Genomic DNA, 15,163 nt, shown 5'->3' on the forward strand with positions numbered 1-15,163 from the left:
GCTCAGGAAAATTACCCTCTTGCCTAAATTCTTTCTCCAACCCTTTCTTTCTCCCATTTTTTCTGTGCTATTTACTGTTTTGGTAAATAAAAGAGGAATGGGAGTTTAGAGAAAGAGGCCCAGCTGGCCACTTGGGTCTCCCAACCAGACCGGTCCATTTGCTCCTGGAGGCCCACACCCCTCTTAACCCTAGCCTCCTCCCGATCCTCTCGCTCTCTCCCTCGATGCCCCCTCCAGCGCCACCAGGGGCCCCGATCCCCATCTCTCCCTCGCTCGACCTCCTCCTCCTTCTCTCTCTCTCTCTCCCTCTCGTGTCGATCCCCATCCTCTCACAGTCTCTCTCTCTCGCTCCTCTCGCAGCCTCCCGCGCGCCTCCCGCTGCAGCACAAGACGTCGCCCATTGCCGGCGCCTCCTCCTCGCAAAGTCCCCGTCGCCGAGCGCTCGAGGAGAGGAGCTCATCGAGTCCCTCATCCTGCTGGAGCTGCTCCTCCCGCCGCCCAAGTACCTCCCCGCCTCTGGCCATGGTGCCCGCACCAGGACCGCCCTCCACCGCCGGCTCTACCTCCGGCGAGCGCCGCGCCGTCTCCCTGCCTCGTCTGCGGTGCCGGCGTCAACAATAGTAGTGGACCGAAGCCCCTACCTAGCTCCACCATGTCGCCGACCTCCTGCCATGGCCTCCTCCTCGCTTCAAGTCCATGCTGTCAAGCCTCACGTCGCCGCCCTGCTACATTCATCACCGGAGATCGCCAGATCCGGTCGCGTTGGGTCGGATCCTCCCGTCCCTGCCTTGCTGTTGCCCACTAGAGGCCTTCCGTCTCGCTTTTGTTTTGGATCAGCAAAGATGAGACACCAAGAACCGTACCCGGACCGTCAAGCACCTTCTCCGAGGATTTTGCCAAGTACCATGACATGAACGACCCTCGAACGTGTCAAGTACCACTACCGTCAAGTACCTCTTCGCAAGACCAAGTTCCTCTACGTTATGTGTATGACTACCGACGCCGAAGACCCATGAACCAATAACTTCAAGTTCAACTATTGTCGCAAGAATGAGACCGGCGGGTCCGAAGACCCCAAGTACCACGACAACCCCGAAGGGATTCGAGTTCGTCAAGTTCACCTTCGAAACGTGTACCACTACCGACGACTGAGACCCTGGATTCGACAAAGTTCCTCACGGTGACCCTGAACATCTACGGGACATGCACGACTTCGAACCGTGTACCACGTCGAACATGTACGGCTACACGATGAACCGTCAAGACCCTGAACGACTACCGCTACCGAAGTCCGCGAGTACAACTACTTCCACAACGCGTCGTGTACGACTACTGTCATGAGAACGCCTACTTCCTCTACTTGCACCGAACCCGAACCTGAACCCGAACCATCCCGCTTGCACGCTTCGAAGGTATAATCCTGAGACGACCGCCCGTGAACGAATGCATGTGTGATGTATGAGATGCTCGTGCTTGCTTCGTGCTCGAATTGTCGGTGCACGTTGCCCCTCTTTTTCCTTGTCACCATCGTCGACTCATGGGACACCCGGTATCCGGGAGTGCCCCACCATCTTTTGCACGCATCCGTACACTTCGCCTTTGCATCGGTAGCTCAATCGAATTACCGGAACCGGAATGTTGCCATGGTAACATTTCCATTTCGCCGCTGTGGCACCCCTTTTTCCTTCCGCCATGGCGACAAATGCTTCATAATGCTCATGTCAACATTGTCTTAAAACTTTCATAAACTTGCATATGTCATTCACATCATGATAATAACATTTAAATGTTTAAATTGTTGTTGCAACCAAAATTGCTATGCATATGGGGAATATCGGAATTGTTGGTCGTTGTTTCGGCCTCATTTACTGGCTAGATAGGTAGTTTGACTTTGCTCCACCTCTTGCCATGTTTAACAACATTAATATTGTTGGGTTACAACAAGATTGAACTAAATAGTCATGTGGTGTTTCATCAATATGCACTCCGTATGCAATATTGAGCTCACTTAACTTGTGTATTGCTTGTGCACTTTGCCAGGTTCAATGCCTCAATATAACCGGACAATGCATCACTTGATTGTGCATCATGCCATGATTATGTGAATGGTGTTTACTATGTTGTTTGCTTTTTCCGGGTTGCTTCTTCGGGTTAGTTCGATTTCGTCGCGTTTGTGAGGATCCATTCGACTACGTTCGTTTGTCTTCTTCATGGACTCGTTCTTCTTCCTTGCAGGATTTCAGGCAAGATGACCATACCCTCGAAATCACTTCTATCTTTGCTTGCTAGTTGCTCGCTCTTTTGCTATGCCTATGCTGCGATACCTACCACTTGCTTATCATGCCTCCCATATTGTTGAAACCAAGCCTCTAACCCACCTTGTCCTAGCAAACCGTTGTTTGGCTATGTTACCGCTTTGCTCAGCCCCTCTTATAGCGTTGTTAGTTGCAGGTGAAGATTGGAGTTTGTTCCATGTTGGAACATGGATATTTTGTTGGGATATCACAATATCTCTTATTTAATTAATGCATCTATATACTTGGTAAAGGGTGGAAGGCTCGGCCTTATGCCTGGTGTTTTGTTCCACTCTTGCCGCCCTAGTTTCCGTCATATCGGTGTTATGTTCCCGGATTTTGCGTTCCTTACGGTTGGGTTATAATGGGAACCCCTTGACAGTTCGCCTTGAATAAAACTCCTCCAGCAAGGCCCAACATTGGTTTTACCATTCGCCACCTAGCCTTTTCTTTCCCTTGGGTTCTGCAGACTCAAGGGTCATCTTTATTTTAACCCCCCCGGGCCAGTGCTTTTCTAAGTGTTGGTCCAACTGAGCGATGTCCGGAGCTACCAGGGGCAACTCTGGGCTGGCCCACCCGACGTCTTGCTCATCCGGTGTGCCCTGAGAACGAGATATGTGCAGCTCCTATCGGGATTTGTCGGCACATCTGGGTGGCTTTGCTGGTCTTGTTTTATCATTGTCGAAATGTCTTGTAACCAGGATGTCGAGTCTGATCGGATTGTCTTGGGAGAAGGAATATCCTTCGTTGACCGTGAGAGCTTGTGATGGGCTAAGTTGGGACACCCCTGCAGGGATTTGAACTTTCGAAAGCCGTGCCCGCGGTTATGGGCAGATGGGAATTTGTTAATGTCCGGTTGTAGAAAACCTGAAGTTGATCTTAATTAAAATACATCAACCACGTGTGTAACCGTGATGGTCTCTTCTCGGTGGAGTCCTGGAAGTGAACACGGTGTTGGAGTTATACTTGACGTAGGTTGTTCTAGGATCACTTCTTGATCATAGTTTTATCGACCGTGCCTTGCCCTCTCTTCTCGCTCTCATTTGCGTATGTTTAGCCACCAAATATGCTAGTCGCTTGCTGCAGCTCCACCTCATACCTTTTTACCCTACCTATAAGCTTAAATAGTCTTGATCGCGAGGGTGCGAGATTGCTGAGACCCCTTGACTCACATATACTTCTAAAACCAGTTTGCAGGTGCCGATGATATCGTGTAGGTGACGCAACCGAGCTCAAGGAGGAGCTCGATGAAGATCTCGTTCTTTGTGTTGTTTCGTTTCCAGTTGATCAGTAGTGGAGCCCAGTTGGGACGATCGGGGATCTGTGTAGCATTTGGGGTAGTCTTCTTTTATTTTGGTTCCGTAGTCGGACCTTGAGTGTATTTGGATGAATGTAATGCTTTATTCATGTAATTGTGTAAAGTGGCGATTGTAAGCCAACTATGTATCTCTTTCCCTTATGTATTACATGGGTTGTGTGAAGATTACCTCACTTGCGACATTGCTTTCAATGCGGTTATGCCTCTAAGTCGTGCTTCGACACGTGGGAGATATAGCCGCATCGAGGGCGTTACAGGTTACTTGGAGCAAGTCCTCAATGCACCTCCAAATGATACCGTTTAAGCCGATAATGTGAGTTTGTTTTCACATCCCAAGTAGTGCAAATGATTATGTGAGTGGTTGCATGTGACATACTTTGACATTGTTTTCATTTTGTAGGACAAAATTTCGCAAGAAAGGCACAAGGATGCGGAAGCTTCCAATGGCAAGTCATTTACACTAGAACATTGTTGGAAATTGATTCAAAATAGCGAGAAGTGAAAGCTGATTGACAAAGAATCCCCACCGAAGAGAGGTTCACTCACCAAGATGAATGATGATGATGGCCCAAGAACAAGCCCGATGGAAACAAGAAGGCCAAGGACAAGATCAAGAGGGAAGTGGAGGCATCAAGCTTGCAGGACAAGATAGATGCCATGGTGCAATCAAATGAGTTGATGGTGGCCAAGACATTGGAGGCAAAGAAGAAGTTGGCCGACAAGAAGGCACAAGAGAAGCAAGAAAAGTGGCAATTACTCAAGGAAGAGGGGTTGCGCAAGGCCGCCATTGAGTAGAGAAGAGCCCTTGCAGAGGAGAACAAGTCCTTGTCCAAGCTTCTTCAAGAGGAGAAAAAGATCATGATGATGAACCGTAATGACATGGATGACATCACAAAGAATGGCATGATATCGCAAATAGGGAGATCTTGGAGAGAAGGAAGCAAGCAGCGATGGGTGGTGGCGGTGGTGGACAGTGATGATGATGATGGTCATGGAGGTGGTGGTGGCTTCGGTGGCGGTGGTGGAGAGTGATGATGATGATGATGGTCATGGATATGGTGGTGGCTTTTGCATTAGGTTCTTTTGGGTCATGGATGAAAACTATGCTTAATTTCCGTGCAAATTATGTTTGAATTTATAGCCATTTTATCGGAATTGCGGTCAAATTGTCTAATTTGGTTTTTCGGTTTAAGGGCTAGCATGGGTTGTAGCCATTTTACAGTTCGGCCTTGCGGGGTCTGTTCGGCCGCAGCCCGCGCCAGCCCTCAAAACACATTTTCCACGGCCCTTATACTCATTTTAAAGATCCGCGTGATAAGGGATCTGCTAGAGATGCTCAAAGTCACTATTTATTCAGATCGTTTCCCAACTGCAGCAGGACATTCGTAGGCCATTCACATAGTTAATATCGAAAGCTAAGATTAAAACCGATCAAGCACACTTTCTTTCAGCCCCATGTCACTTGCTGCTTTCTGGCGAATGGCTTCTACAGCTTTCTTTTTTTGACCCACGTAACTTGTTGTATTTCTGGAGCAGTGCAGCCAGGAGGAGACTATGAAGTATGCGCTCGAAAACCTGTAGGATATTTTTTTCCGGAAAGGAGGTTATCCCCGGCCTCTGCGTCGAAAACCTGTAGGATATTGACAAGTCGATGAGGCAAGTCAAGGGGATCCCGCGGCTAAATATTGCTTTGCTTGGAGCGTACCTGTATCTATTCTATTCAGTGTTTTTTCGACTCAACTGGCAAGTGGCAGCTCTTCAAGAGAAAGTCGTCGAGCTCGAAAACCGACAGCTCTAGGAGAAGAGTGATTCCTGCTAATTGCTCTCTTGATGATGGTGGTGATCTCACATGCTGCTGAAATGCTCAGTGATGTCAAATGCCTTTGAATTGTGCAGGTTTTTGCCTTGACCAAATTAAGAAACTGATCCAGTTTAGGAGCCTTGACTTCTTGATGCACGTATGCAAGATCCAAATGGTCCTAAGCACTTTGGGGTGTTATTTGGAAACGGCCCCATATGTGTGTTACTGCTGAAACGTTCCCACTGTTTGTTGCTCGATGCCTCTGTTTGTTTCTTTCTGCTTTGTTAGGCTAGTCGACCAGACAACCCAAGTTTTTTTGCTGATCTTATGGTTAGATTCTGCTCTGCTGGATGCTGCCGCATGTGTTCACGGATCACCAGACAGGCTCGTGTTCAGTATAACAACGGTGTGTGTGATCATCCAATGATACAAATCACCTACGTAAAGAATATTTTGAACTACCAGACACAATAAAAATCAAGTTTGAACCAGCTCTGAGTTGGAGGACCTTGAACTTGGACTAGTACAAGATTTGGAACTTCTAACCTCACGAAAATCAGGCTTGGACCTTTATTTTAGACTTGATTTTTATTGATGCACGCAATGACGCAATCTCCATTTAATTATTGCATTGTTTATAACACCCAAACAACTCAAATAGCGATATAAGGCCCACGTGGGAAAGCAAAGAGAAGATCAACCGACAAGAACAAGAAAATACTCCCTTCGTTTCATAATGTAGCGCGTATAGATTTTTTGAAAAATCAAACTTTAAAAACTTTGATCAATTTAGTACAAATAACTATTTATATCTACAATACCAAGTATATATATAAAGTATGAAAGTTCATGAATCTAATAATATTTTCGCAAAAAAATGAATCTAATGATATAAGATTGGCATTCTAGAAGTAAATGCTTTTCTCAACGAATCTGGTCAAAATTTGTGATGCTTCACTTTTCAAAACATCTATGTGCACTACATTATGAAACAGAAGGAGTATGAACGTTCATGTGTCATACATCATATTGCTACGCTGCCCAAATCGGCTGCATAAACCTTTGATCAACCGCTTCCCATAGGTTATACCCATAGATCGTAGACGTCCAGCCCTTCCTCCCGGCAAAAAGAGGACCACATCTGGATCAAGCTGATAGCCTTGGAAAATGTCTTGCAAAAAATCTGAAACTGTCTGCGTGTTAAAAATGCAATCATTGCCAGCAAATTGGCCGGCTTGGCAATTACTTGTGACAAGGTTTTAAAGGCGAGATACTTACTTCTAAGCAAATCTTGTCATACCCGCCCTCGGTGAGTAGCTTGAATAGTCATTTGCTGAGCAAGCCCTCATTTTTTCTCAACATCTTCCACCCCTGAGTTCACTTTGGGAACATCTGTTGAGACAGTGCCACCAAGTATGTCACTCATACACACTGGATGAGAGAGTGGTCGATGATACCTTCATCCTACTAGCACATCAAGTAGCAAGGCTTCATATAACCCTGAATGCCATGCCTTAACGACGATCGGATGCCCAAATTCTATACTGAAAGCAAGCCATACAAAGGTTTTGCAGGTAAGGGGAGCTTAGCTCTTCCAAATGTAGTGAGGTCTGATAACTCATAAGTGTAGGTAATCTATTGTATACATTTTTGGTAAGTAAGAGTATCGATCCTAACAAGAATAAAAAATAGTTGTTAATGAAAGTTAGTGAGGAGTCATTGTAAAAGTGTAAACGCTACAAAGACTTTTTGATGGTTTGTTTGATCACAAGAATAATTGTAAGAATGTCATTTATAACAAACGTGCAATGGTGCAACAAGTGGTCAAATCTTTAATTGTGCCAAGGGCAAGCCGATTATATTACTTACAGGGATCAAATCACTCTCGGGGACGTAGGTGCGTCGATTTGGCGACGGGTGTAGACGCGTCTTCCAACGACGACCGACGAGCAAATCGGAATGGGGCGGAAGGGCGGCAGCTGCTACAGGGTGTCGACGGTAGTGCGTGGTAGCCGGCGGAGACAAGGAGGACGGCGCCGACATGGATGCGGATGAGCAGCGGGCACAAGGGGGGGAGGGGGTGTTTTTCCTTGAGAACTGGCCGTGACTGAGTGGATTTGAAGGCTTGCCCACGCGGCGTTTATAATTTTTGAGTTAATATAGTTTGAGGATTCAATTAGGTCCAATTTAACTCCTCGAATATATTTTTTAAAGAATTTAAAACATTTTAAAGGGTCGGCCAGAGATGCTTTTAGGAACCTCACCGTCGTTTCCCATGACGCAGACCCGTAGAAAATGGGACGCCACGGCCGATTCTTCCCACAACGCCGATCTCCAAGTCGGAGGTGAGGACACCCTGGCCGAAATGTCGCCCAAGGAGGAGAAGGGAGTTGACGTTGTCGGTGAATGGTGGGAGCTGGTCGCCGGTGCCGGAGAAGGTCGGGGTTCAGAGGCACGACGAGGCGACCGACGCATGCCAAGCGGAGGAGGTGGCTAACGCAACACGCGGCTGCGGAACACAGTGGTTGTGTTGTCAGTTGTCACCGTACCTTACGCTTCGCGCGGCTGCCCCTCTAGTTCTCAGGATGCCAGCAAACTCGTGGTCGCGTTGCTGGCCGGAAACGCCATTTTCATCGCTTTGACCCGGCCACGAGATCGGCCAACAGTTTCTGCGTGCGGTTGGTGGCGCTCCGGCCGCCATGTACTACTATGTCTCTACTCACCCCTGCGACTTGTGCGTTTTGACCAGCCCAACTCCTTGACCCACCAAACACGAGCCCGCCGGCCCTCTTTCCCGATTAGCCCATGCCCGCCCCCCAAAAAAATGGTTCCGGACCACAGCTGGGCCCGCACCACCACCCACACACCCACCCACCCCGCCACCCGTACGCCTTCCCACACCACCAGAATCGCCGACCCCGTGTACCACTTCACATCCGCCCGCCACCTACCTCCGTCAAAACCCCCCGCTATAAAATCCCCACCGCTGCGCAATCGTCCGTCAAATTAATTCGGCAGATCGGCCCGCCCCTCCCCACCAGCGACACGACACACACAGGCACACGGGAGCCGCACACCGCACCTACCCCCGATGGACGTGCTCCTCCTGGAGAAGGCCCTGCTGGGCCTCTTCGCCGCGGCGGTGCTGGCCATCGCCGTCGCCAAGCTCGCCGGCAAGCGCCTCCGCCTCCCCCCGGGCCCCTCCGGCGCGCCCATCGTCGGCAACTGGCTGCAGGTCGGCGATGACCTCAACCACCGCAACCTGATGGGCATGGCCAGGCGGTTCGGCGAGGTGTTCCTCCTCCGCATGGGCGTCCGCAACCTGGTGGTCGTCTCCAGCCCCGAGCTCGCCAAGGAGGTCCTCCACACCCAGGGCGTCGAGTTCGGCTCCCGCACCCGCAACGTCGTCTTCGACATCTTCACCGGCAAGGGCCAGGTAAATCCATCAATTATTAATCGTCCTGATTTAATCTGCTCCTCGATCGCATAGTAGCGGAAGTAATTAATTAACGGGCGTCTAATTAACGCTGGTAATTGACGCGCAAATGCAGGACATGGTGTTCACGGTGTACGGCGACCACTGGCGGAAGATGCGGCGGATCATGACGGTGCCCTTCTTCACCAACAAGGTGGTGGCGCAGAACCGGGCGGGGTGGGAGGAGGAGGCGCGGCTGGTGGTGGAGGACCTCAGGGCCGACCCGGCGGCGGCGGCGGCGGGCGTGGTGGTGCGCCGCAGGCTGCAGCTCATGATGTACAACGACATGTTCCGCATCATGTTCGACCGCCGCTTCGAGAGCACCGCCGACCCGCTCTTCAACCAGCTCAAGGCGCTCAACGCCGAGCGCAGCATCCTCTCCCAGAGCTTCGACTACAACTACGGCGACTTCATCCCCGTCCTCCGCCCCTTCCTCCGCCGCTACCTCAACCGCTGCACCAACCTCAAGACCAAGCGCATGAAGGTGTTCGAGGACCAGTTCGTCCAACCGCGCAAGTAAGCACTCCAGCACTATACCAGTAGCAGTCTAGTGCTTGATTGTCTCTTACTATAATTATTAATTCGTGCGCCTAGCGTTAATCCATGACTCCATGTTACTATAAGCAAGTAGGCACGCCAAATTGGACACGCATGTTGGCTCCACTTGCGCCAGCTTCCATTTCTTTACTCGTCGTGCGTGGGTTGCGTTGGTTGGTGCTGGCCGGCCGGCGGTGGTAGCTGACCGGTTGCAGTGAATCGGTGGTGAGCTGGAGAGCGAGTTTGGTGGCGCTCCTACCTGCACAAGTTAGCTGGGGTTCCATTCCACGAGGTGGCTGGCTGATGTGGTCATCCAGATCACGGTGATAGCGACGTCGGTAACGTCGTGGAGCAGCATGGTCGTCAAACTTCTCGGCACAAGTTATCTTTGCGCCTACACTTGACCTTTTCAAGGCCACCAGCCATCGTGTCGCTCTCGTCCAAACCAGCACGCAATGACCCATTAGAACGCTGCCCGATGCAGCCATGCTCCCATAACCCAGATGCCTCAATAGTTTTGACATCGCACAACAAGATGGGAGGGACTTGAGATCTGTCTTTGTCCATACGGCTGCGTGTTCTTGAAACCTTTGCTTGGCGTAGCATGCAGAGATTGATGATTACGTGAACAACCGCGCATCATGTGATGGATCGGCCTTTTCAAAGCAAAGGCTTTAATTGGTGAAATTGCTTTCTGAAGCGGTTGGAGGTCCGACTCATTCACGATCACACCGACAGTGGAAAGCGTCAAACATAAGTTATTTGAATTGTTCGTCTGATTGGAGCAGGTCTACCAGATCGCCATCTGCTTAGTAAGCCATGGGGAAAAATGACAAGTTACAAAGCAGGCTAAAATGGCTAGTTTTTTTTTAGAAAATGGCTAAAATGGCTAGTTGTAGTGCTCCTGGTTTGCCATTTTCCATTGCATGTTACACATCATGTGGGACCACGTACGATAATGGAGCTGTTAGCTTATTCCTCTATTGAATTGGACGGATCGATCATGCTAACAAACCAGCATAGCAACATGGCTGCATTTTACTGTACGCCGAGCTACTTGGCACCTAGTTGTCCAACTGGGAAATTAATGGGTACGGGTCCCTAACTTATCCGACATGACATTTGCAGGGAGGCGTTGGAGAAGACGGGCGAGATCAGGTGCGCCATGGACCACATCCTGGAGGCCGAGAGAAAGGGCGAGATCAACCATGACAACGTCCTCTACATCGTCGAGAACATCAACGTCGCAGGTAAATTTCATCATCAGCTAAACATATGTACTTACTACTCATACTTTCTCATGAAGTGGAGTGGTTGTTGTTAAGTACGTAGTCTTAGTCATGTATATGATGTAGCCATGATGTTGTCGGCGACGACCATTTCTTTGTTAATGAAAAGCACCACGCACGATTGGAAACTTTATGATCAAAGAGGCCGTAACCTAACCTTTTTATTCTTAACTAAGCGGCGCTTAGCCGGCACATGCACGCAGGCATACAGTACACCTAACCTTTTTATTCCTAATTAATCACACAAGCACACACTTTCTTCATGATCCAGTATTATTCCTTGAACGTGCGGAGAGCCTAGGAGTACACTCCGAGCTGTAAAAAATATACCAGTATTTGCAAATGGTGTACTAGCCAGAGCTGCGTCCACGTGATCTCTCACCGAACTTCGTTTTCTAGCTCAACTTTACAACCCCATTTGCCGCCATAATTAATAATTAATTGTCGATGCGACAAATGTCCACAATGACGGAGCTTGGATTGATCCTTTGCAGCCATTGAGACGACGCTGTGGTCGATCGAGTGGGGCATCGCGGAGCTGGTGAACCACCCGGACATCCAGCAGAAGCTGCGCGAGGAGATCGTCGCCGTGCTCGGCGCCGGCGTGGCGGTGACGGAGCCCGACCTGGAGCGCCTCCCCTACCTGCAGTCCGTGGTGAAGGAGACGCTCCGCCTCCGCATGGCCATCCCGCTCCTCGTGCCCCACATGAACCTCAGCGACGCCAAGCTCGCCGGCTACGACATCCCCGCCGAGTCCAAGATCCTCGTCAACGCCTGGTTCCTCGCCAACGACCCCAAGCGGTGGGTGCGCGCCGACGAGTTCAGGCCCGAGCGGTTCCTCGAGGAGGAGAAGGCCGTCGAGGCCCACGGCAACGACTTCCGGTTCGTGCCCTTCGGCGTCGGCCGCCGGAGCTGCCCCGGGATCATCCTCGCGCTGCCCATCATCGGCATCACGCTCGGACGCCTGGTGCAGAACTTCCAGCTGCTGCCGCCGCCCGGGCAGGACAAGATCGACACCACCGAGAAGCCCGGGCAGTTCAGCAACCAGATCCTCAAGCACGCCACCATCGTCTGCAAGCCACTGGAGGCTTAAGAATTTTCGATGAACGACATGGAGGTTTATGGCATGCGTGCGTCCACGCTGATGCGGGGAGATCCATCTATGCATGTGACTGTGTATTTTGCATTTCTTTTTTGGTGTTTTGTAGTAGTGTAAGTTTAAATTATTTTTTTGGTGTTGGGCTATTTGTCTTCATGTGAGGCGTCGTGTTGTAAATTTCCATATATAATGTGATGTAAAACTTCTTGGCTCCAAAAAACGACATGGTTACTCATTTTGCAATGCAAACTCCGAGCTGGCTCAGAATCATTGTTATTTATGGCGTAGTGTCAAAAACGCCTTTACATTATGGGACAAAAGGAGTAGGTGTTAGGCTGGTCAACTAATAACATGCATAAGTTACAATCTTCATTGTGGATATCATACACGTCTTTATTTATGTAGACTTATTTTTCTTTGGCATGTCACGGTAATATATTTTATGTTACTGCAAATATCTTCCTCATTAACAACATGCAACACAAGCAAACTTACCTTATGGTGTATTATGTTACTAGCTAAGTTACTTTCATTGTGTCCATCTTTAGCCGTCGTTGTGGCACGACCAGCCACGTCGCCAACCGTCCGATTGGCTTCCTATAAGAGCATCTCTAACTGATCCTTCAAAAGTCATAATTGAATTTAATATTGTTTCAAAAAAGTAAGCAAGAGCTAGCACATCCGTCAAAACAAAAATCTCTGAAATATGATATTTTCCCCTATAAATTGTCTTCCACTTCCTCAAATTTAGACTCACCATGACCGTTCTCAGTAGAAATTAGCCCCAATCTCGCTACTCATTTGCCCACATCTTTCCCGACTGACCTTGCTGCCGCCGCCACTATCCCCACCGTAGGTCTTCACCGGCCCCGATGAGCAGCGGAATGGAAAGCCCCACCCCTGCCGCACCCCCAGCCACCCTTGTTGGCGCCAGAGACTCGCCTCCGACTACAAATTTGGTGCCGCAAGAACAAAAGGGGCAGAGCCAAGGCAAGAACCTAATTGAGCTATCTCGGTCACGGGTGGTGGTCGCCACTCGCTCCATCGGCACCACCCTACCATCTTTGTCCAAGCCAGCCGACAAACGGGACCACCGGCCATCAGTCAAGGCAGTGAACAACATGGTGACCGCCGCGAAGAAGAAGAATGCGGTCGCCGGGAAGCTACCCCCGCCGCGTCCCGTGCCACGGACGCCTACTACGCGACATGTTGTAGCCGCACCACCACCCCCTCCACCTCCGACAGCTGACGTCGACCCGAGATTCAAAAAAGATCTGGAGCTAGGCCAGCATGCTGGATAAAATGGCCGCAAGGTAAAAAATCTTTTTTATTTTCAATTGCTCAAGTGATTGATGGGTAGGTTCTTTCCATGCCTTTTATAATGAGAAATTGAATGATGAGGTGGATGCATTCTCGGTTTAGTTGAATGAGAGCCACACACGACCTCGACGACAATGTCATGTCAATGCCAGACACCATGGAGATGAGGAGGACTGCCAAGGAGATGGAGGAGACGAACATTGAAGAGGAAGACTAGGTTGTGCAACTACAAGACATGGGAATATATTGCTTTGTGCGAAGCTTGGATTAAGATCTCTCTTGAGGCCACGGTCGGCGCCAACCAAGCAAAGGATTTTTTTGTGGGGAAGATCGAGGACTACTACAAAGACCATGTGTCCATTCCCTACATCCGCATAATCGGGTCTCTCACTCATCGTTGGCGTGTGATCCAAAACCAATGCAACTGATGGGCCAGATGTGTTGAGCAAGTCAACCTTATGCCACCAAGTGGAATCCCCAAGCACGAGTATGAGCTCATCATTCAAGCTCTTTATAAGGAGAGGAACAAGAGATATGGGAGAAAAGCCTTTTTTGCATCTTGCTACAAAGAGCTTGATGGACATGAGAAGTGGACAAGAAGAAACTACGAAACAACACCAAAGAGGCAAAGGCTCAATACCAATGTTGTTGAAGATGATGACTTGCTAGAGAACCCAACCACTCCTTATGTCTGGCCGGATGGATCAAAATTGCAAAGCAAACCAAGAAAAATGGTGGTGTTGGACCATACAACAAAGATTTAATTGTGATGGTGGAGATGAAGAGGGCATTGGTGGCTGTCTAGAATGAGGCAACCACAAATTGTTTCTATGAGATCAAGACAACTGAGGAGTGGAAGGCAAAGGCGGTGGCCGAAGAGAGGAAGGTGCTAGCGGAAGAAAAAAAAGACTTGAACTTGAGATGAAAAGGCTGCATTGGAGGCCAAGAAAAAAAAGGTTGCGATTGAGGAGGCAAAGGGTGTTCGATGACCGTGCTATCATGTTCATGGATCCTAGCAACATGGACGACAAGGCAAGAAAATATTAGGAGTTCACTTGTGGGGACGTCTTAGTTAAGATGTGTGGTGGTGGCGGCAATGGTGGAGCCGATGATGACGACGTGAGTGCATAAGGACCATGCTACGATGGCTTTTAGTCCACCATGCATTGGTCCCTTTTTGGAATGAACCTGTTCATTTGGTGTCTTTTGGCACAAACTATGATTATGATTGATGGTATGAACTTTATTTATGCCAAGTTCAATTTATGATATGGTACAATTGTTTATGTTTGCTTTCAAATGGGATGATTTTGTTTTAATTGTTTGACCAAAGATTTGTAAGAAGTGGCAAACCAAAAAATTTTAGGGATGAAAACTATACGGGATCTGCTACTATACGGGATCTGCTAGCGGAGGAAAAGTTTAATCCTATGATTTTTGACTTTTTGGGACACGGAGAAGGTTTGAGGGATAAAATGTAGGAAAATTGCTGCTTGCTATAAAACTCCTCCCTATCGCTAATGGATGCAAGGGTTTGTAGCAAGGTCGACACATTAGCTTAGGTCGTCCTCTAGCTCAGAACGTTGCTCGCTCGTTTGTCATCCCGGTCAGTTTTGCTTTTGTCTTTTTCGCCTTTTTTTCAATTTTCTTTTGTTTCTTCACCAATTTTCTTTGGTTTTCTGTTTTACTTTGTTTTTTCACGGGTTTCTTTGTTTCTTTCATGGTTTTACTGGGATTTTATTTCCCATTTGGTTCTTTTGTAGTTTTTACTTGTTTTTTTTTGCTTTTTTAGCTTTTTTTATGTCAACCTTTTTACATACACATTCAACATTTTCCGTAAACATAAAAAACGTTTTTTATACTCCCTCTATTCCTGTTACAAGACGTTTTGGCAGTTCAATTTGAACAGCCAAAACATCTTATATTTAGGAACGGAGGGAGTACATGTTTAATATTTTGCAAATACATGATTAATATTTCTTTGAAAAATTACATTTTTATGTCTATTATTTACGTCATATACATCAGGA

General features: G+C 48.5%; 1 protein-coding gene across 1 annotated transcript; it reads left to right on the forward strand.

Moving 5' to 3' along the window:
• Nucleotides 1-8,409: 8,409 nt before the first annotated feature.
• On the forward strand, nucleotides 8,410-11,969 carry LOC125543192 (trans-cinnamate 4-monooxygenase). Its single transcript, XM_048706448.1, has 4 exons — nucleotides 8,410-8,849; nucleotides 8,965-9,404; nucleotides 10,554-10,675; nucleotides 11,209-11,969. Exons 1-4 carry the CDS (start codon nucleotides 8,505-8,507, stop codon nucleotides 11,805-11,807), a joined length of 1,506 nt encoding a protein of 501 aa, XP_048562405.1. The 5' UTR covers nucleotides 8,410-8,504; the 3' UTR covers nucleotides 11,808-11,969.
• The last annotated feature ends 3,194 nt before the right edge of the window (nucleotides 11,970-15,163 follow it).

Source organism: Triticum urartu, chromosome 3 (genome assembly GCF_003073215.2).
Source record: "Triticum urartu cultivar G1812 chromosome 3, Tu2.1, whole genome shotgun sequence".
NCBI classification, from domain to species: Eukaryota; Viridiplantae; Streptophyta; class Magnoliopsida; order Poales; family Poaceae; genus Triticum; species Triticum urartu.